The sequence below is a fragment of the Alternaria conjuncta genome (genome assembly GCF_024043145.1).
Source record: "Alternaria conjuncta strain BMP 0040 chromosome Unknown scaffold_17, whole genome shotgun sequence".
In the NCBI taxonomy this organism is placed as follows: domain Eukaryota; kingdom Fungi; phylum Ascomycota; class Dothideomycetes; order Pleosporales; family Pleosporaceae; genus Alternaria; species Alternaria conjuncta.
In genome coordinates this window covers 25,792-47,234 of record NW_026250106.1, presented here as the reverse complement: position 1 = coordinate 47,234, position 21,443 = coordinate 25,792, and the positions used below count along the sequence as shown (strand labels likewise).

At 52.7% G+C, this 21,443-nt stretch overlaps 9 protein-coding genes across 9 annotated transcripts; 4 read left to right on the top strand and 5 right to left on the bottom strand.

Annotated features, from left to right (window-relative positions):
* Positions 1-289: 289 nt before the first annotated feature.
* Positions 290-1,723, top strand: J4E85_009401 (uncharacterized protein; the record flags this gene model as incomplete). The annotated part of the gene is made up of 2 exons (XM_051473625.1): positions 290-503; positions 852-1,723. The coding sequence occupies 2 exons, from the start codon at positions 290-292 to the stop codon at positions 1,721-1,723; spliced, it is 1,086 nt and encodes a 361-aa protein (XP_051322410.1).
* Positions 1,724-2,236: 513 nt separating this feature from the next.
* Positions 2,237-3,538, bottom strand: J4E85_009400 (uncharacterized protein; the record flags this gene model as incomplete). The annotated part of the gene is made up of 2 exons (XM_051473624.1): positions 2,237-2,838; positions 2,890-3,538. The coding sequence occupies 2 exons, from the start codon at positions 3,536-3,538 to the stop codon at positions 2,237-2,239; spliced, it is 1,251 nt and encodes a 416-aa protein (XP_051322409.1).
* A 1,301-nt stretch (positions 3,539-4,839) lies between these two features.
* J4E85_009399 (uncharacterized protein) lies at positions 4,840-9,199 on the bottom strand (the record flags this gene model as incomplete). The annotated part of the gene is made up of 8 exons (XM_051473623.1): positions 4,840-6,104; positions 6,156-6,578; positions 6,627-7,188; positions 7,243-7,838; positions 7,918-8,506; positions 8,555-8,705; positions 8,926-9,017; positions 9,068-9,199. 8 exons carry the CDS (start codon positions 9,197-9,199, stop codon positions 4,840-4,842), a joined length of 3,810 nt encoding a protein of 1,269 aa, XP_051322408.1.
* A 510-nt stretch (positions 9,200-9,709) lies between these two features.
* Positions 9,710-10,641, top strand: J4E85_009398 (uncharacterized protein; the record flags this gene model as incomplete). Its single annotated transcript, XM_051473622.1, has 2 exons — positions 9,710-9,801; positions 10,149-10,641. The coding sequence occupies 2 exons, from the start codon at positions 9,710-9,712 to the stop codon at positions 10,639-10,641; spliced, it is 585 nt and encodes a 194-aa protein (XP_051322407.1).
* A 465-nt stretch (positions 10,642-11,106) lies between these two features.
* Positions 11,107-12,510, top strand: J4E85_009397 (uncharacterized protein; the record flags this gene model as incomplete). Its single annotated transcript, XM_051473621.1, has 3 exons — positions 11,107-11,602; positions 11,655-11,898; positions 11,952-12,510. 3 exons carry the CDS (start codon positions 11,107-11,109, stop codon positions 12,508-12,510), a joined length of 1,299 nt encoding a protein of 432 aa, XP_051322406.1.
* Positions 12,511-13,206: 696 nt separating this feature from the next.
* Positions 13,207-14,105, bottom strand: J4E85_009396 (uncharacterized protein; the record flags this gene model as incomplete). The annotated part of the gene is made up of 3 exons (XM_051473620.1): positions 13,207-13,622; positions 13,693-13,815; positions 13,871-14,105. 3 exons carry the CDS (start codon positions 14,103-14,105, stop codon positions 13,207-13,209), a joined length of 774 nt encoding a protein of 257 aa, XP_051322405.1.
* A 1,236-nt stretch (positions 14,106-15,341) lies between these two features.
* J4E85_009395 (uncharacterized protein) lies at positions 15,342-16,527 on the top strand (the record flags this gene model as incomplete). Its single annotated transcript, XM_051473619.1, has 2 exons — positions 15,342-15,449; positions 15,499-16,527. 2 exons carry the CDS (start codon positions 15,342-15,344, stop codon positions 16,525-16,527), a joined length of 1,137 nt encoding a protein of 378 aa, XP_051322404.1.
* A 1,811-nt stretch (positions 16,528-18,338) lies between these two features.
* On the bottom strand, positions 18,339-19,108 carry J4E85_009394 (uncharacterized protein; the record flags this gene model as incomplete). Its single annotated transcript, XM_051473618.1, has 2 exons — positions 18,339-18,839; positions 19,010-19,108. 2 exons carry the CDS (start codon positions 19,106-19,108, stop codon positions 18,339-18,341), a joined length of 600 nt encoding a protein of 199 aa, XP_051322403.1.
* Positions 19,109-19,753: 645 nt separating this feature from the next.
* On the bottom strand, positions 19,754-21,023 carry J4E85_009393 (uncharacterized protein; the record flags this gene model as incomplete). The annotated part of the gene is made up of 3 exons (XM_051473617.1): positions 19,754-20,105; positions 20,158-20,875; positions 20,930-21,023. The coding sequence occupies 3 exons, from the start codon at positions 21,021-21,023 to the stop codon at positions 19,754-19,756; spliced, it is 1,164 nt and encodes a 387-aa protein (XP_051322402.1).
* Positions 21,024-21,443: the final 420 nt, after the last annotated feature.

Below are 21,443 nucleotides of genomic sequence, written 5' to 3'. Positions count from 1 at the left end.
CTCCTTACTCCAAGATCCCTCTCCAACTCGCGTTGCACAGCTGTGATACGTGCCCTCACAAGCCTCCGAGTGTTCTTGTTACAAATCGCGCCTACAACAAAGCTCCACGTCACCTATATTGCGCCTCGAAGACTGCTGTGCGACCCATCTTGCATCAATCTCAGAACGGACCCTTTGGGCGGACATTCAGAGCAACCTTGCTTGCGTATATATAAAGCCTACATCAATCCTGCGAGTTTCAAGTGTTCAACAAAACCAACATTGAACGCGCCAGAGAGCACTAAGCATCATGTGTCGGTGGTTCGCATACATTTCCCCAACGGAGCCATGCCTTCTCTCGGACGTCCTCATCACGCCAGACAACAGCATCAGCAAACAATGCTCTGAGCACTATCTCCCGAAACTACTGCCACATGACGAGGAAAAGGATCTGGATGACTCCCCAGATGAGCTGATGCGTATGCGCAACTCATTACTGAACATGGACGGGCTTGGCATTGCTTGTACGTACTACATTCCTTGCTTAGATCATCGTACACGCTCCCTGTTGTATGGCGGCACGGCACCGATATTCATAGCGGTCACACCCACTTCGTTCAAGGGGGGCACCGGACACCTATGTCCGCAAAGCACAATTTTTCGTTAGTAAAAGGACAGCCTATGAAGACTACATTGCCTTTTTTAGTGTACAACCCTCGGCTTGTAGGGCAATGTAGACTTTAGGGCGTCTGTCCAGTCTTTCCATTGACTAGGGTGTACCCTTCATAGGTGATCTCCAAGGATTTGGAGTTTTACGAATGCGAAACGTGATGATACAACTAGTCGGTTGACAACTGCTCACATTCACCCAGGGTACACCACAGCGACCTCATCCTACGTTAAGCACGTCACAGGCCCCCGCCCCGCACTCTACAAGTCCCAATCCCCACCCATCAACGACTTCAACTTCAAATCCCTGTGCCACAACACCGAATCGCAATGCGTCTTCGCCCACATCCGCGCCACAAGCGGGTCCGTCGTAACGCAAGTGAACAGCCACCCCTTCGTATTCGGCCGCCACGTCTTCATGCACAACGGCGTCATCTCAAACTTCTCGTCGATTCGCCGCGAAATGACCTCCCTCCTCTCCTTCGACGCCTACTGCAACGTCCTCGGCAGCACAGACTCCGAACACGCAGCCGCCCTCTACATGACCAACCTAACCAACAGCAGCACCAAAGACGCCTGGGAGAAACCCTACCCCCTCAAAAAGATGCTAGAAGCCATGCAGAAAACCGTCGTTCAAATCCTCACTTTGCAAAAACGCACACTGGGTGAAGCCAACACGCCCAATTCCCTCAACTTCTGCACCACGGACGGAACGAAAATGCTCGCCATCCGCTTCCGCAACCACGTCTCGCAGCAGCCACCCAGTCTCTATTGGTCGGAGTTTGCGGGTCGCACGCTCAATACGAAGTTCCCTGGTGACCCGGATAGTAAGGATGGCGGGAGTGCGGATGCGAGTGGGGAGATTGGGGTGCCTGGTGCGATGGGTAAGCATACGATTATCGCGTCGGAGCCTACGACGTATGATGAGAAGGAGTGGAATTTGATCAAGAGGAATTGCGCGTTGATGGTCGATGAAGATGGGATTGAGCGGGAGGTCGAGATTGAGTATGATGAGGGGTTGAATGCGAGAGATCCGAAGTTTGATGGTCCGGCTGATGCGGTGGGTGGGAAGTAGGTGGATGGTAGTGGTGATGGACTGATGGCTTGAGATTCATACACACCAGCCTAGAAGGAAACCGAACACCATGGAGCCTGTATGACCACAAGCCTGACTAGTTCTACTCATTTTATCCTAGTGTATTTTGCACATCTTGTGAGTTGTGTTTTCTTGCATGAGGTATGAGGTGCGTAGATCATGTTTATCTGCTGTTTTAGCTTGAATGATTTCGTCCCTGTAGCCCTTACGCGATGTCTCCTTTGCTCAAGGTTAGTTTTAATGACAAACATACATGGGTTCTTCATCTTGGATCTGACAGTCACCTTTCGCATCGGCGACTTGGACGTAAGATATGTTGTTTGATATTATTACCGATCGGACGCTATTACATCGAAGACAGACTATGGTACAAAGGCGTCCAGGTATACGCGGGAGGTATCTGACAGGTGCCATTGTTGTCGCGAAAACGATTCGCCTTCGCTAAAGTTAAATCTCAAAGTCGATCAAGTGCAAATCCACTCATCTCAGCGATCACCTATACCCAGCCTCACCGCTCCACGGTATACCATCCGGTCTAAGTCCCATAGCTTCTTTCTGCTCCATCTGCTTCCTCAATTCAGCTTCTCGTCTCGCGTCTTCCACATACCGTAACCTCTCCCTCCTAGCCTTCTCCTTCAACTCTCCGAACGGATCGAATCGCTCGCTCTCGGGGTTCTTGAAAGGATTTTGCTGCCAACTTCCGCGATCCGTGAGCGTTGTGCTTCTGGGCCTGTTGTTCAACACATCGTACGCTTTGTTGAGAGGTGGATCTGCGAAAGGATTTGGCGTTGGTGGTACACGGGTAGAGCGTTCTGTGGATACGGTTTCGGGGCGGGAGTATGGACCTGGACCGAAAAGAGTGTTGCTGCGATCGGTAGAGCGGGTGAGATGAGCGGTTGCTCCGCCAGCATTTCCGCCATTGAGGCGCGCGAAGATCGAAGACGCGTCGCCTACATGTGCAGTCTCCGGGGGTGGGACGTGATCGTTCGCGTATGGATTGAACGTCTCAAACGGCGGACCCTTGTCAATGTAACTGTGCCTCCGCTTCCGGCGCTTGATGAAGACGAATCCGGCAACTAACAGCGCTAATGCACCTATTCAACAATTAGCAACGATCTGTAACAGCGACAATGACGATGACTGACCAAGTACGCCAAGGACAATTGCTGCAGTCATGGCCTCTTTAGTCATGATAGGCTCTTGTTCTCGTTGTGGCAGCCTCTGGGGACCGGCGTTTCCGTCAAGTTCTGGCTCGGCTGTGTTTTGGGGCGGCGAAGTAAGAGATATCGGAGGCATCGAAGATCGCTCCGGGTTCCCTGTTGGCATGACTTCCTTGACGATTGTTGACGTTATGGTAGGGCGAACGGCGGTAGACAAGGTGGTTTCGCCAGTGATCTGAGGTTGTGCTGCGTTGTTACCACCAGAAGGGCCGCCGAAGGTGAATGAAGGTACAGACGTAGTCGTAGCATCACTCTCTCCTGATGATGTTGGCATTGACGGAGCGGCAGTTGGATCGGGTCCGAGGGTTTGGACGGGCCTTCCCGTGGATGTCGCTGTAGCACCGCTCTGTACTGGCGAAGGTGGCTCCTCCTCGTCTTCGGATTCCGAGTCCTCGCTCTCCGATATGTCACCGCCGACTGTAGATGGGCTGCTGAATGGTGAGTCTGGACTCTCTGGGCCTTCCTCCTCCTCGCCCGCAGCGACAGGCATCGTACTCGCGATAGGATCGTCGCGACGAACGCGTCTTGGGAAGATCTTGACCGGCGATGGTCGTCGAAGTTGATAGCGAGCCATGGTAGATATGATGAAAGGTATTAAGTAAATGTACGCTGAACTGCGCTCGCGCAAGTAATATCAACAAACTATAGTAAAGTAAACAATGTCCCCAGGACTAAGAACCGAAAATGAATGTATCCGGTCGACGGAGAAATGAAAACAGTACCTGACTTCCTAAGGAACGATGATCCGCATCAGTCAAGAAGTGGAAAGGAAAGTGAAGCAATGGAGATGGAGACGCCAATGCTATCAATGTGGGATGACGGCTTGGGGGCTTGCCGTCAGGGTCATTACCCTCAGTCGCATAACGTCTCCAAAGCGCGAATCAGTGGGTCAGCTCGGAGCTACCTTGATCCCCAGCGCGGTGCGGAGTATGCCATTGAAACGGCTGTTCTGTTATTGGGCCAACGATGTTGTCCTTGAAACTAAGGCTCACCTACTGCCACAGTATACAGTGTGCGATCGTCAGGAAAGGAGTATGAAACTGTTGACACGAGCGATGCTAAGACATGCTCTGGCCAGGAAGCTTTGGTTGCGCGGGTTGCGATTGGTCCCGGGGAATACGTGAGACGTCTTGGCGGTTTGACCTGACGATGATGGATCGCGTTGTGCTTCAGCACCTCCACACACGCGGCGGCGGCATATGGGTCGTTAGAGCCACACGCCGGTCTTTTCGTGCAATTTGCGGGTTAAGGCGGTGGTTCTCGAGAGTAAAGCCATGACGCGCTTCGTGGGCCCAGCGCGCGTCAGAGCTGTCTAAAGACGCGTACATCGGACGTTCATCCAACGGTGGGATAAACCTAAAGCCGCCAACGAAGAACATCAAAGAAAAGTCGCGTCAGGTACTTCAGCGGTCGGTATCGCAATCCTCGGGGGTGGTGAGGCACGTACAACGGCTGGCCTCGGGAGGTGAGGAAGAAGGAACGATGCCCCCGAGAGTGGCGCAAGACCCTGGTCGATAAGCGAGGCATTAGCATGATCCGGCCGCGGGCCACCGCTTCTCCGCTGAACTTCTGCATCAACGCGTTCGTCTCCTCAGGCCATTTCGCGCATCATCTACTGTCGCGTGCTCACTTGCCTTGTGGCACCAGGTGGGACCTGAAGTCACTCACGGAGTACGTCATAGCTTGATGGCGCGAACTGTCGGCAAACTAGATTTCATGCTCGGGCGACCGTACGATGCACGTTTTCCAGATTGACATCAGCAGCCTCAAGTCGAATATTGAAGATGGGTATATTACGTATCGCAAGGTCTATCAAAGGTTCTATTTACGATCATAGTGCAGATGAAGAGGAAATGATGAGCCGTGCTTCGAACGTCATGTCGGAACCGCCCGATCCATACTTTGGCCCAAGCACATCTCGTAGTACACACCCTTCTTGTCAAGCAGTTCTTGATGTGTGCCACTTTCCACAATCTTTCCCCTCGCGAACACCATGATCATGTCCGCATCTTTGATAGTACTGAGACGATGCGCCACCGCGACAGTTGTACGTCCACTCTGCGCTTCCTCGAGCGCCGCCTGAACTACCCTCTCGGATTCAGTATCTAATGCGGAAGTAGCTTCATCAAGAAGCAGTAGGCGTGGCTCGCGTATGAGTGCTCTGGCGATGGCGATACGCTGGCGCTGCCCACCCGATAGTTGCGTGCCTCTACTACCGCACATCGTCGCGAAGCCGTTTGGCAGAGATGCAACGAAGTCGGATATGTTCGACTGCTTGGCTGCGGCTTCGACCTGAGCGTCAGTCACGTCGACTTCAACACCCATGGCGATGTTGTCCCGGACCGAGCCTTGATACAAGACTGGCTCTTGCTGGACCAAAGACACACCTCGACGGTACTTGCGTGGACAGAGGTCCATCAACGGAGCGCCATCACAGCTGATACGCCCCGTAACGGGATCATAGAACCTCTCCAAGAGCGAAACCATTGTTGACTTCCCGCAGCCTGAAGCGCCGACGAGAGCAATGAACCGACCGGGCCGCACATCAATATCGATGCCTTCCAGGACCTTGGCGTGGGGCCGAGACTTGTACGCAAAAGCAAGGTCCTGCACCTCAATGTGCGCTGGACTCTTGTCCTTCTCGTCGTCAAATGGCGGCTTTGATGCGTCTTCCTGCACTGCAGGCTTCATTGCCCGCAACCGAAAAACGTAGTTGGCCGCAGTGGCTGACTTTGTGAGACTCGTAGTGTAAGAGAAGAAGGCTGCAGCTGCTTCTCCAGAGAAAATGACACCGATGAAGACCGTGAAGAATTGGGTAGTCGTGTATTCTCCCGTGCTAATCAGCCGGCCGCCGTACCAGAAGCCCAGGGCCATTGCCAAGAATGAGATGGACTGCGTCAGTGCGTACCAGAACATGGTCCACACCAAAGCTTTGATACCGTCTCTTGCGACACCTTGTAGTCGATCTTCGTACCGGGCGAGGATGTGTCTTTCGAGCGCGAGACTGGAGACTGTGCGAATGGCGGAGACTGCTTCGGATGCGAGAGCAGCGCTGCTGGCGAAGCGTTTGCCCGTGAGATCTTCTAGCTTGAATTCAAGTCGAATCCTGAGGTACCCAGAAAACACGATTGGAGGCATAGCTGCGCCAAGTCAGTGTCGATTACTAGAAAGAACTGAGAAATGATACTGACCTCCAAAGACAACTACAAGACCGAGCTTCCAGCCAACCACGATGGCAAGAATCGAGGAAGAAACGATGTTCACGATGTTGATGAAGATGAGCATCAGGTTGAAGCCCATGAGATCCCGTAGAGCGTCAGGGTAGGCTCCAAGTTTCGAGGCGAGCGCGCCGCTCGCATTGTCTTGATCGTCGAAGAATGCCATGTCTTGCTTGAGGATGAGGTCAAAGATCTCGCGTCTGTATACCCTGGCGACAACCTGGGCGACAACGTTGCTGGCCCAGCCAACAGCACCATAGACAACAAGATTGCCGATTGCGACAATGAAGAACATCAAGGAGTAAAAGTCGCCCTGTTCTACTGCCCTCTTGGAGGACAATTGAAAAGCTTCGACGACGCGAGAGAATAGGATAGCTTGAGCCGGATAGGTCGCTCCTGTAGTAGGTCAGTAACAGTCGAACAAGAAATGAGTCGACAACTTACCTCCAGCGAGTGTTGCAATTCCCAAGATCAGAAAACACTTCCAAAGGGCACCCTGTTCCCTGAGGACTATCCAGGCACACTTCACCAGATTGTAATTGATGCCGTCTTTGTCGGAAGCTTTCGCTTCTTGGCCAATAGCGGATGCTTGAGTCTGCGTCCGTACCAGATCAATCTTCTCTGCGGCAAAGTCCTGGTCTTCCTGGTCTTCACCCTCTGCTTGGCCGAGGTCTTGAGCTCTGACGAGACGAGCGTATGCACCGCCAGCAGCGAGAAGCTCGTCGTGTGAACCTTGTTCAACGACAATTCCAGCAGCCATGACTGCGATGTTGTCGGCATTGCGAATGGTGGAAAGCTTATGAGCGATGACGATGGTTGTGCGACCTTGAGAGACACGCTCAAGTGCTTGCTGTACGATCTTCTCTGCCTTTGGGTCCAAAGCGCTGGTGGCTTCATCCAAGAGAAGGACAGTCGGCTCCGAGACGATACTGCGCGCGATGGCTAGTCGTTGCTTCTGACCGCCCGAGAGGTTCATGGCACGCTCACCCAACTGCGTCTCATAACCCTATTCAACGTTAACAATCCATATGACGAGTATCTGAGGAGCAACATGACTCACCTTTGGCAGCCGCTCGATGAACTCTTCGGCATAAGCGTTCTTGCAGGCCTTCTCTACGAGCGCTCGCTGCTCGCTCTCGGGCAAGTTGGCCTTGTCGGTGCCGAACAAGCCGAATGCGACGTTTTCGTAGACAGTACCGGAGAACAGCACTGGTTCCTGCTGTACTAAACGAATATTCGTTCGTAGCCAGGTGAGGTTGAGCTCTCGTATGTCTGTACCATCGAGGTATATGGCGCCGCTAGCCTGATCATACCATCGCTCTATCAAGCCGATGATTGTCGATTTGCCGCTACCTGATGCTCCTACGAGGGCTGTGGTCTTTCCAGCAGGCGCAGATAGCGTCAAGCTCTTCAAGACTGTGATGTCGGGCCGAGCGGGATAGGCAAAGCTGACGTCTCGAATCTCGACAACACCTTCGCACAGGCTAGGCACCTTGCCATCATCATTCAAGGGATCAATCTCGGACTTCCGATCGATGGTCTTGAACAACTCGTCGGCAGAAGAAGAGGCCTTCGTCAGAGAGATGATCTGAGGTGCTATTGTCGTCATGGCTGTCGCGGCGACGATGACAGCAAGAATGACAGTAAACACGTCTCCTATCCATTGATTAGTACATAGTGTTAAAGGTCGGGCAGGTCGGAGAATTATCCCCACCCAAGTCGATGCTTCACATACCACTCTCTTGGACTTCGCCCCTGGCCCACATGCGGATGCCTTGCCAGAAGGCCAGACCATAGCCCGCATAGATGCAGAAGAACTCGACTGAGAACATGACGGCATAGTTCGGGGACTTCTTCATACCAACCTCCTGGGCATCGCCAAGAAGCTTGTCATACTTGCTGGACAGCAATGGATGAAGCCAGAATGCATGAACCGTGCGTACAGTCGAGAAAATCTCTTCCGCAAGTTGTCCGGCTTTGGAGTATATCGGTAGCAATTGGTTCTCGTTCTTGGTATCAATGCCGATGGAGACACCGACAACTATCATGATCGTTGGGACGATGCTTATTGTGATCAGGGTAAGCTTCCATTGGACGATGAAGGCAATGATGAATGCTGAGACGAAGGTCGATACACCCTGGACGGTCAACGTAAGCTTCTCGGATATGCCGTTGTTGACGTTGTTTCCATTCGTCGTAGCCTGTGTCGTGACCGAAGCGGCTTCATCTGAGTCGAAGTATGCAATATTCTGCCGGAGAATGCTCTTAATGAAGTCCAATCGTAAGGCCTTGGTGGTGCGGATGGCTGCGATGGAAACAAATGCCTGCGAACGTGAGCATGCTTTCAGGGATGTAGCTTGTTCGTCACCTACCGAGTGAATGTAGACGAGACCAAACTTCGCAACAAAGAGGTAGATGAAGTACAAAGTGTATTTGTTCACTTCAGCGCGATATTGCGCTGGCGTGATCGAGCCAGTCGCGAACCCAGTGAACGTCGAGATGAACTTGCCAAAGACCAGATCCCTGTGTGATGGAGGATTCGTTAGTGTGTGATTATTGATTGATCGACGATAGGTCTTGCGAGAATCTTTGACCGTCCTTGACACGTAGTGCGAGGCCCGGACAACTTTCCATTGATGTTTACCATTTCACATGAACGAAACAATACCTAGCAATGCGCAATAACCACGTTTCGAACATTGATGGAGGGGACAAAAGATCGTGATGTGTGCATGTCTCTTACATTAACGGAAGCAGTGTTCCAGCGGCGATGGCTGCAACGAATGCGATGGTGTTGAGGATCCAGCTTGTACGATCTGCATACTTGAAGATGCGCTGGTATGTCGTGAGCATCGTGTTCCTTCTAATTTGTTCAATACACTTACGACGTAGCCACCCATGCCACCCTTTGGCTCTTCAGACGTGACATCGCTTTTGACTGTCGGCGCCTTGCTTGTCTTGACGTCATCGCTGGCGCGCTGCTCGGGCGTGTCGACCATTTCTTTACTCGTCGACATGTTTGGGGTGAGTATTGCAGTCCTTGGACGATTGGACTGCAGTGCGCCACATTGATATCTGAAGCCATCTCGTCGAAGTTGCGCACATAGCTCATGTTTGCCGGACTTTGCAAAGTCCGGATCCGCGGTGAAAAGGGCGATCAGAGGGCGCGTCGCAAGCGGCTGAAGATTTCCCAAATGGCGCGGGATACGAGCAATGCGAGCCAATCGGCAAGTCCCGGGCCTTGGCACAGTCACGAGATCGCGCGTTCTTCGTAGTGATGCCTGGTGAGGCCGAATGCTGCTTCTAGACTTCAAAACCCTGTAACTTCGACAACTCTGGAAGGTTTAGTTGGTGAGATATTGGACTGCTGCCTGTCGGTGCGAGATTTCTGTTATTAGTGATGACATCGTTGATAGTTTCCACAGCCCCGGGTTCCGAGAAGCCCGCGCTCCGATAAAGTCCACAATATCCGCCACTCTTGCACACCACGCGCAGAATACCGCGGCTCGAACTGCGTAACCGGCAAAATGGAAGACGACGATATGGATGCGTCGCTTGATGGACCCATGTCCAAGCGTGCGGTAAGTCGCATGAGCCAGCCACCCAGAGCAGCGCCCAGGTTGACGACCCACATCTAGTGCGATGCCTGCCGAACACGCAAGATACGTTGCGACAGAGGCGTGCCATGTTCTAACTGCAAGGCAAGCAAATTGAGTATGATCTGCTTGGCTTGAACCTGAAGTTGCCGCTGATTCGGGCAGCTTGCAAAACAGCTCCCCCTCAACAGAAAGCGCAGCGACAAAGGGTTCACATATCTGAAGAATAGTACGTCTGAACCGCTTCCAAAGTGGACCTCGCTGCTTGTGGCGTCAGCCTTACCCGTCGACCGTTCTTTGCCCCGCGGCCAAACAATCGAATCGTGCTGATCTGGCGTTGAGTAATCTTGTTCGAGCTGACTCGATTTAGCGAGAAGAAGATTGATAGAATTGAAGACCGCTTAGCTGGTATTGAGAATGTTCTTGCAAGTCTCGCAACAAAACTCAGCAGTCTGGACCTCCAGAAAGACTCGCACGAATCCAGCAGCCAATCGCGGTCGAGCCGAGTTGGCCCTTCAAGGAGTCCTGGAAGTGTCCTCGTCGAAGCCCCCACACCCGCGCCATTCGAGGGCGAGAGTTCTATCAATAGCCAGTCAGACTATGCTCGCGAGATGCTGGCACGAGCGATCGGGAGTACACCCTCTATTGGACAGAATGAAGAAGTCAAGTTGGCACTTACTGCTCTTTCGGAGATGGTCTCTCAGCACGGCCAAAACCCCGCAACTTCCAACCCCTTGATCAACCAGTCACTTGTCGATATTGACCCATCGAAGCTGGAACGACCGCCTTGGGAACTTGCGTGCTATGCTTTGGAGAAAGCTAGTGGTATGTCTACAGACTTCGTACCCTTCAAGCCGATCTGACATGACCAGAATATCCAACTATGGCCTTTGCAGTGGTGTTTCCGTTCTTGAGAATGGCCAATCTCAAAGAGATCTTCTATGATGTGTATCACAACCCAGAAACTTGTAGCGCCGCTCGCCGTGTGCTCACGTTCGGCGTGTTGGAGAACGTGTTCAACGAATTCCGGACCTTGCCACTAGCCAATATGGACACCACCAACTATCAATCGTACGCCATCATAAGTCGCAGGCAAACAGAGGTAGCACTGTCGCAGCTAGCTATATTCTTACCCGCAACTTTCGAGAATATCATGGCTTTGGTCCTTGGCGCTGCGCAGGCGGTCGAGATGTGCAAGCCATCTCTTTGCTGGATTATGATATCCAGTGCTGCGGGCTTGTGTCAGAGCTTGGGCTATGTAAGCATTCATGTGCAGCATGCGTGTGAGACGACCGCTGACGTTCCGCATTTAGCATCGAATCAACACTATGATAGACGACAACCCCGAAGACAGACAGACGAAGATCCATATCTTTTGGATGATCTACATGCTTGACAAGACGCTTTCGCTACGTTTGGGTCGCTCAAGTATCCTCCAGGACTGGGACATATCGTTACCGTTTGTAGTATCCAGCGACAAGCACGCCGAATCAAGCGCCTTCTTGTCGTACTGGATTAAGGTTGCGCGAGTCCAGGGCCTGACATACGAGAAGCTATTTTGCCCTGCCGCCTTTGCAAAATCGACGGAAGAGCGCACGCGAATCGCGATCGAACTTGTCAACAGTCTTAACCAAGCCTGGTACGAGCGTGGGGATGCGTCGATCGTCGACTTTTCGCAGCAAGGGCAAACATATCATCTCGGTACGCCGAGATCGAACAAAATAGGCAACAGTCCAAATGAGACACCACTCCCGTCTCAATACAAGCGCTATGTGCACAAATTTCGGGGTAAAGAACGACCAGAAGTCAACGAATACGTTCAGGGTAAGTTTCACCGCCGGAGAGATTTGAACTGCACTGACTTTCTTGGTTGAAGGCTCTTTCGAGAGAGTCCAAGACATCTTCTTCCACTCCGATGTCGTCATGCACTATTCCACCTGTGCACTCATACAGCGCGCGGTCAGTCCAGGAAATATGAGCTTTAATCAGGAGTGCCTCGAATCCTCGAGAGCGGCCCTTGTCGCCCATATGAGGGCTAGTGCACAGTTCAACAAAAAAGGCCAGGAGGACTTCTGGTCGGGATATGTACACTGGTCGGTTCTTCAGGCACCGTTCACGCCGTAAGCCACTTGATTCTTTCCAGCGCACGGTCGCAGCTAACTCATAACTGCAGTTTCATCGTGATATTCTGCCACTCCATCCAAAAGGCCGGAACGTCCGACGTTGAGCCAGATTTAAACTCCCTTTCCGAGTTTGTCGGTAGCCTGGAATCTTGCCGCACAATTTCCGAAGGCGCAGACAAGCTCTACAAGATGTGCCATCTTTTCCTACGAGTTGCCAGGCTCTACGTCACGGCTAAGAAACAGGATGCTGCGTCGAGATCACGGGGAGTTATGCAAAATAACCAGTCAGGGTATTACACGACTGTTGATGGCACGCAGCTGGACCTCAACGCAATGTCTCAGTTCGATCCGTACCTTAGTGCGCTTGGATTGATGCCCGATACCGCATGGCCCACGACATATCCCAACGCTTCGACTGCAGCCACAACGACCGCGTTTGAGCAAGGCGAGGCGATGAATAACATGGATGCCGTTGGTTCGTCAGGCTTCGGTTTTGGAGCGTCTCAGGGAAATTCCAATCCCATGCAGGACTGGTTCTCAGGCTCACGCTATCTCATGAACCTTATGGAGCCAGGCGACGATCTACAAATGCCGGATCTAGACCTGTAATACACGTCATCAGGGAGGAAGACATGGTTTCCGGCGTTTAGAAGACGGGGGACTGCTTCGGCGGCTATTCTGCTTGTCACTGACATATACCCCACTCTTGACATTGCTAGATGTCCAATATTTGCATTCATACTGGGGTTTCCTACTCAACTATTTCGCTAGAGAGTTTATATTTTGCCTGGATTGGTGGCGTCGTTACATACCAATTTAGACTCACAAAAGCTTGCATTTCGTAACATCACAATGTTCACTCAGCCGGTCTACCATGACATGAGTGCAAAAGCGACTCGACGTCGCAGGTTCTCTTGCACGCACATACTGATTCGTCCTCATAACCTTGCCCATCCCAGGAAGGACGTCATGGCTGCAGCCACCAACTGGAGCAATTCGACAATGATTCATGTGCCCTATGCCCGAGCAGCTGGAAGAACAAAGCATGATGCTGCATAATAAAGGTGTGTAGGCGGGGCGAAATACCCGGACTGTGATGCGAAACTGAAACAGCCTGTTTCATATGGGGAAGAGGTGCTTGAGTGAACAACATGCAGCATGCAACAATGGCAACAACGGCGTTCGATCACTCATCATGAGCATTGGATTTGTTACGTGATCGTGCTGCTCCACTCGCTGTAGATGCATTATCGATGCTATTATTCTATTTACACGCGCCATCTCCAACCGGCAAGAAAGCTAAGCTTACACATCAAGGTCCGGCATCGCATTGTCGTTGGCCCAATCCTTGATTTTGTCAAAGTTCCTGCACACATGGTGACTCTCGTAGTCAGGCCAATATCCCTCCTTACCCTCCTGCGGGTGGAAAGTAAAGACATTGACGTCAGAAAGACACATGAGGTTCATGCGGAGGATCTCGATGCAGTGGTCTAGATGCGCCCTGACCTTTTCAGGCTTGTCGTTGGTGTCGCTCCACCAGAGCTTGGGGTAGTAGTCGGGGTAGGTTGACATGCGGAGGAGGTTGAGGCAGTGCAGTTGGTGGAAGACTTCTAGTCCGACTCGATAGCCTGTTTCGCCTGTCTTGGGGTCGGTGACTTGCAGGGCGTCGGCGGGCTTTTGTAGCTTGGGGAAGTCTTCCATGGAGACCATTTGGTCGGGCACTGCGCTGTGTTAGTGATGGGCTTTGGGTGGAGAGGGCGTGGGCATAGGAGGGTAGGGTTGATGACTTACGATATGCGACATCCATCCATGCGTTCTCTACATCATCGGTAATACCGACATACTTCGAAGAGTTCAAAGGGTTGGGTAGTTCAAACTTTGTGTGGCTGTATTCGACGACGTGCTTTGCAGGTGCTAGGTCATATCAGCAGGTATTCCTGAGGAGTGCGATGAAGAACTTGGTGCGTACAGAATATGTCGAACTGATCCATTAGCTTAGCCGCTGAGTGACCCGAGTAGTCTTTTTGCGACATGACCGAACATAGTAACGACAGCATTGACACTGTGAAAAGGAACAGGTTGAAGAGTGTAAGATAGATGTAGCTTCTCCGCCGTTGCCTATCATCGCTTTGGTAGGGTGTTGTGATAAGAGCGGTATTTTCGGCATCGCCCTGCGATGAGCTAGAGTCGGTGTATTTTTCCATGATGGTTTTCGAATGCGCGAAGAATACAATGACTGAGATGAAAGCACTACCAAGTGATGTTGAAAGAAGAAAGATTAGTCGACCTGCGATAGAGAATAGAATGCTGCGCTCAACGCTTGAACAAGACGAAGGTGAATGGGGATGGAAGACCAGCGAGCGAGTAAGTGGGAGACGTTGGCGCGAAAGACTATGGTAGACCTGCTAACATCGACCCCCGATACGTTCTCGGTATCGCCATGGGTAGGTCACCGAAACACGGAACATCTCAAAGGGTGCCGCAATGCCGTGCAGGCCGCTTTCTCCAAGGCGTCTTGTTCCATCTGCCCAGGCAACATTAGCCTTGCTCCAAGGCATCAAGCTTTTACCAAGCCTTCTGAGACGCAGAAGACGGGATCGTCGCCGCTTTTTCGTTGGTTCACCTGTTGCATGGGTTTCGAAGTGGACACTTAGCCAAGACTGGATGTTCATAATTCGGCACCATCGTTTCAGCTTGGCGCGCCAGCCAAAACGAGATTCTTACACTGACATGACACGCACATGGAACAAACGTCCCAACTGCATGATGACAGAACAACGGAAATAACGTCAAAAGTTGCCAGGGCTGGAACAACAGGACCGCGGCTGCGCGCCAATGGTTTCCGAGGTTAAACCCTTTCTGGACTAGTCTCGACCAAATGAGTGGTCAGTTCCCGAGGACCAACAGTCTCTATCAAAGCAAGCTCCAGATCGCATTGGCGATGCGCGAAAGGTACCCGGTGGGTGTTGTCGCGGAGCCTGAGGCAGGACCTCGTAGCCTGGCGGCTGGGTTGGACATGACCGTGTTCTCGAGACACCGACAGGCCTTGTCGACGGCTGGCGGTGTCGTTGGTGGAGACGCCAGGCCGTCAAGACTTTCTGTGTTTGGCTTCCCATGCAAACGCCTTCCATCGCCATCGCATCGAAGCGAGCACAGTGGCTTCCTGCAGGCGGCAGGTGGGGTGCCACCTCCGCTTCTGTGCCGTAGGCAATGCAACATGTCTCAGGAGTTGAAGGCGAGAGCGAGCAAGCATGCAACCGCCGTGCCTACCAGGAGTCGAGTTGACTTATAAAGCATCTCGAAGCTCCAGAAGTAAAAGGCATCAACGTTGAACGTGCTCATTCCTTCTCACATCCTGCTCAGTTCTGTTTCATCCATTCTTCTCTGCTGGCAGATCCATTCTTTCAACCGATTCCAGACTCAGTTAAACTTTATTCAATATGAGATTTACCGCACTTACTCTTTTGGCCCTGGGTGCCTCAACCTCTGCCTACGTTGTGCCAAACAACAAGCAAGCCGTTGACAATGCTGTCAAGGCACGCATGCCAGTAAGTTATGCGATGATCCTTGGCATGTCATATACTTACAGTTCTCCAGGGAAGCGGACCTGTCCACACATCCAACCTCGTTGCTGCACTTGCAGACCGTGGAGTCGAAGCCCGTCACCACAAGGGCAAGGGTGGAAAGGCTGGCGGTGCCGGTGCTGGTGCCGGTGGCGCCGGCGCCGGTGGCTTAGCCAAGCTCTTCGGCCGTGATGCTGAAGAGTTGACCCAGGAAGAGGACGATGCTCATTGGGCCGACCTCCACACTCGCTCTCCTCATCACAAGGGCAAGGGCGGAAAGGCTGGAGGCGCTGGAGCCGGAGCCGCTGGCGCTGGCGGCTTGGCCAAGCTTTTCGGCCGTGATGCTGAAGAGTTGACCCAAGAAGAGGACGACGCTCACTGGGCCGACCTCCACACTCGCTCCCCTCACCACAAGGGCAAGGGCGGAAAAGCTGCTGGAGGTGCAGGTGCCGGTGGCCGAGGCAAGCTCAACAACCGCCAGGCCGAAGAGCTCACCCAGGAGGAGGACGACGCTCACTGGGCCGACCTCCACACTCGCTCTCCCCACCACAAGGGCAAGGGCGGCAAGGCTGCCGGCGGAGCTGGTGGCCGAAAGGTCAACAACCGCGAAGCCGTGCCCGAGCCCCATCACAAGGGTAAGGGAGGCAAGGCTGGAGGTGCTGGCGGAGCCGGTGCTGGCGGTTTGGCCAAGCTCTTCGGACGTGAGCCTGAGCCACACCACAAGGGCAAGGGAGGCAAGGCCGCTGGTGGTGCTGGTGGAAAGGCCAAGCTCAACAACCGCGAGGCTGTCCCCGAACCCCATCACAAGGGCAAGGGAGGTAAGGCTGCTGGTGGCGCTGGTGGTGCTGGTGGTGCTGGTGGTGCTGGTGCTGGCGGTTTGGCCAAGCTCTTCGGACGCGAGCCTGAGCCGCACCACAAGGGCAAGGGAGGCAAGGCCGGAGGTGCTGGCGGTGCTGGCGGCAAGGCCAAGCTCAACAACCGTGAGGCTATGCCTGAGCCTCACCACAAGGGCAAGGGAGGAAAGGCTGGAGGTGCCGGCGGCAAGAACAAGCAGAACAACTAGACGGACATTGCACCCTTTGGACTTGCCACGATAGATGTTAGGGGGCAGAAGAGTTGGTGGCGCGAGTAACCTGGATGATTCCTTTAGTATATCTTTTTCCTCATAATGTAGATACGGATGAAAACAATCTGATCAGTGATCAAAGAAAGCCCGGCGTCTGGACGTATACATTGGTCTCTGTGATATGAGTGTGATTGGTCATGAGCCATCCTGGAGGCGTTCGAGCGACTTGAGAAAGTTGTGCGTCGTGTGATAGTTGCTTGAATATATCCCCGCTCTTTCTGATGTGGGGTGACCGACGATCCCCGTGCACAGGTTCCCAGTGTCTGCTACTGTCGAGCGAGGTCAGCAGTAGCATCCCAAAGCGTCGAAAGCAAGGCCACGCCAATGACAGCTAATGCATCGGCAAGATGGGAAAACGCCTGTAAAGAAATGTGTTAGTATATGTTTCTCCGAACGAGAATGACAATATCTACCACATATGTGTATGCTTCGGTGCCTGTAGGACTAGACTTGTTGACAAAGTATAGTCTCAACATGTCCGCAGCATCTCCATCGACTTCGACCGCCGTTTTGGTGAGCATGATCAGACCCCGATGGCCTACAGCTTTTGATGAGCGTTGTTCAGCTGCCGTATGCAACCTGAACCCGGTGGGCGCTGTGTGGTGAACCGGGCGATGGTAGGACTCGAACTTGTTCGAAGGTCCACAAAGAACGACCGTGATGGATCTCAGGACCTCCTACATAGTGGTTATTGGAGGTGCGCTGTGTGTACAAGTTCCTGGAATCGTGGTTGCATAGTACTACGCACTCGCCGCCATATGCCAGTGGGCAGAAATGATGGTACTGATAATGGGCTGCACAGCCCACCGGGATGAAGATGTCGTGGGTGGTGCATTTGCGAGAAGCAGGTAGATGGAGCAACGCACACCACCCAGAGCTTATACTGCAACGTGGTCGACCGATCCTGTGGGTGACTTGAAGCGCGTGTCACAGCTCGGACATCATTTCGTCTCGTCGGGGTGAGTTCCGGCTTACGACTCCCGCCGCGATATCGCCGTCGATGGTTGGTGGCTCGTCGCAAGCTGAACGGCCTCGTTTGCACTTAGGTGTTTCGCCGCCGCATATTATGTATTCGCTGAACGATAACGCGATGTTGATATGCATCAAAGATTGGTCGAAGGTCAATCGATGCGAATTGATGGGGATTATGGTTGTGCATGGGCGAAGACTCCGGTGGCTCGGGAAGGATCGTCGCATCCAAAGTCAAATCACTCGCTCGTCTCATCGGGGCTAACTCCGTCGTAGTATTCGCGCGCAATAAAGGAAAATATCGTGGCATTGACCCGACGCAATGTCGTCGTCTCAGTCCGTTCCCACTCCGTACATTAAACCATCACCTGTCAATTCAAACGGCGCTTTGCTACGTGCCTTTCACTCGTCGGTCCTCGCTCGCTTCCTGCCTCGGTGACCCATGCTCAGAATCGGGATATCTTTCCATTCACCGTAGCCGACATTGTATCCGAGGCCGTTGAAGAGTTGGCGGATATGCTAGAAGCACTGAAGGCTCCGGTCTAACTAACAGTAGTAGGCGCCCGCGCAGAGTAATAGATCTACTATTAACAATTCCCTACAAATGCTGAGCTGAGGGTCCGTTATGTGTCTGAGTACAAGATCGCGAGTGTTTGTCCATTGATTGAGGATCATCGACCAGAAGTGGGGGATGCCGTGGATGTTGGAGTTCTCACCAAGCCAACTGAACAATGTTAGTTAAACTGAGCAATGCCACATGCTGAACCGGAATCGAACACTTACCGAATGTCCACGATGTTCATGATAGTGTTGTAATGAGATGCGACCATGTCTTTTGTGAAGTACCCCTCGTACGTCCTCAGACGATCAACCTTGGCCCGGTTCATGAACGGGACCAGCTTCTCCTGTTGGCACTCGCGTGCTGACACCCAGTACTGATCACCATTGGGTGGGTCAATGTCAAAGATTGGGGGCGCGCCTTTCATCGCCAGGTAGTGTTCGCGAGCGCGCTCCAGCCGCTTCTTGTCTAGACCGCGGGCACCAGTAGCAGACTTAACAGCAGACTTGAAAGCGTGAGCATACTCACGCTCCCATAGCTGCTCGAGGTCTTCGATACCTTGGAGATATACCTCGCGGTTTGCGTTTCGGATTTCTCTTGCTGCTTGGTCTTCACCTGGAACTGCAAACTGACACACAAGCGCCTCCAAGCTCCAATTGGTAGCAAGTGTCTTCACCTCGAGGGTACTGTACTTCCCGCGGAGGAACCTCTGAATGAATGACTTCGGACCGTACCGTAGTATGCAGACAGGAGTCTTCCCCCCGCGATTACGGTATCTTGGGTAACTGGCCATACAGGGTCGTTGACGTTGAAGCCACTATTGGGTGACCTTGCTGGAACTGCAGAGGATACACAGTTAGCATTGTAAGATACACAGTATTGCCGGTCAACCTCACCACGCTCCTGCTGCTCCACGAGCTCAGACCATAGAGTGAATGCGGGGACCTCGGGACAGATCTCCGGAGGGACGTTCACTGAGACTGTTGCCATTGTGGCGAAGGGTGTGGTGAACGAACAATGTGGTTAGAAAAAGAGTAGTGTAATGATGCCGTTGAGAAAAGAGTGTAGGAGACTGGAAGTCAAGTCAGCAGTAGAACTGAAGTATATACCGGCCCATCCAACCCATTGCCTTTACCCAAGGACGGGAGGAAGCGGGGCTGTGGTTGGGGCAGCCGTGATGCCGCGTGCTTCTCTCACCTCAATACTATAAGCATGGTGGGAAAGACACGTGCTCGCTCAAACCGCATCTCCGTGGAACCGTCCATGCCTAGGTGGTGTGTGCAAGCAGGAGCAGCAACGGCGGAGCGACTTTGAGGAAGGGACAATCCATCATGGCAAATTCTTCCCTGTTGCCTACTACACCAAGACTTTTCAGAGTATTTCATACATGCATCTATAACCTAGACGGCTACAATAGTCTAGAAGCCATAAACTTTTGTAATGATATGTTGATGTAAACGCCAGGATAGCGCGTGGTTTCCTAACTTGTGAGGCGCGGGACGCGTATCTACCGCAGCACAGGCCATCCTTGGCTATCATGTGACGTCATCCATCCCTCTCCAAGCCACCTGGACCGAACTCCTCACTACAGATTCCATCTTCCCATCTGGCAGCACCAAAGGATTTCCTACCAGCCTATCCAATATCCTGTTCATCTTCCTGCGGCATTGAGCGCTTCTTGCCTCGAGTTTCTGGGACCAAGACAGGCATATCCTTCCATGATCCGTTCTCTGCTGCCTCAAAGTCCAGAGAGTTGCGAAGACCGCGGATGAGATCGAAACAGTGGGTGGACCGATCACCCGACATGTCGACGCTTGCCAGTCGGAGGGAACGATCATTGAGCAGCAGCAGCCTACGCTTGCCGTCCTCAGGTGCGATGATAAGACGATGCATAAGCTCGCAAGATAACGCAAACACGTTCCCCACAATTGTGTGGAACGGAGGGATGACATCCGGAGGGTTGGCGACTTCATCGACGCACATGCGCCTGTGAGAGATTAGTAGTCTGCAAGAAGTCTCGATCATGCCCGTAAACTCACCGAATGTCGACCACAGACATCGCTGCCTCAAGGTGAGACGCGATTGTGTCTTTGGTGACGTGATCGAACCAGAACCTGACGCGCTCGTCCATCGTACGGAGTAGCAACGGGATCATCTTTGCTTGTTCGCATGCTCGGCGATTCAGGAGCGTCGTAACGTCGACGGCGCAACGGGGCGGGTTAGCCATGAGCTCTTCGCAAAGGTCGCGTGTTCGTGCCAATCGGACTTTCCCAACACCGCGTGCGTTTTCGTGTGCCTTTTTAGCCTTCTTGAACGCGACGGTGTAGGTGTCGACCCAGACCTGCTCACTCGATGCCACTGCATCGAGTAATGCCTGGCGTTTGGCGGCGCGACGAGCAATAGCGGCCTCGTCCTCGTTTGCAACCGGGAACTGACAGATGCGCGCCTCGATGGCGAAGTTGTGTTGATATGTGAGAAAGTCGGACGTGCTGACCTTGCCGCGAGCGAACTTGTATATGAATGAGTCATTGCCGAACTTCTCGACAAAGAGGTCGCTCTTCATTCTACGAAAGGTCCTGGCGGCGCCGGCTGTTTTGGCAGCGTCGACGTGCAATCCCACCACAGTGGCCAAGAAACCATTGGGAACAGTGCCATAGTACGCTGCAATGACTCTTCCGACCTTCTTGGCGTTGGCCATGCTGACTTCCACCTTTGGAATGCCAGTGCTAATGCCGCTGCCTGGAGTACCTGCAGTGACTGCGGATATACAGTCAGTATTCGTAGATTGAACGGAGACGAAAGGAAGCTTACCGCGTTGTTCCTGTTCGTCCAGCTCTGCGTAGAGTGTCGACATAGGAGCCTCGCAGTTAATCTCCATGACAGGTACTATACCGAAGTCGGCCATGTTGAGGATTGTGTTTTAGTCGATGCTGAGTTATGAACGATGTCGAGTGTGGTGTAGGAGACTGGGAGATAGGTCATTAACGAGGTTGAGTATATACCCGTCGATCAGACCTGCTACCTTTACCTGAAGGTGAGAGAAGGTGTTGTAGTGGCGGGCACGTGGTCCCACGTGCTGATTTTATCTTGCCAACGAAATTCGAGTGTGGTTTGGAAACATATTGCGTTGTTTACATCTTCATCTTCATCCACAAAGAAGCTAATAGACGCCCGCATGTGACATGCGGGAGACTACATAACCTGCACTTCTTCAATTGATCACAGGCAGATGTGTCTCGGAAGTCTACTACGTTGTCGTCTACATGGATATGTTAACATCTGAAAAGACTACGAGGACCTCATGATGTCATAGTACTAGCGATAT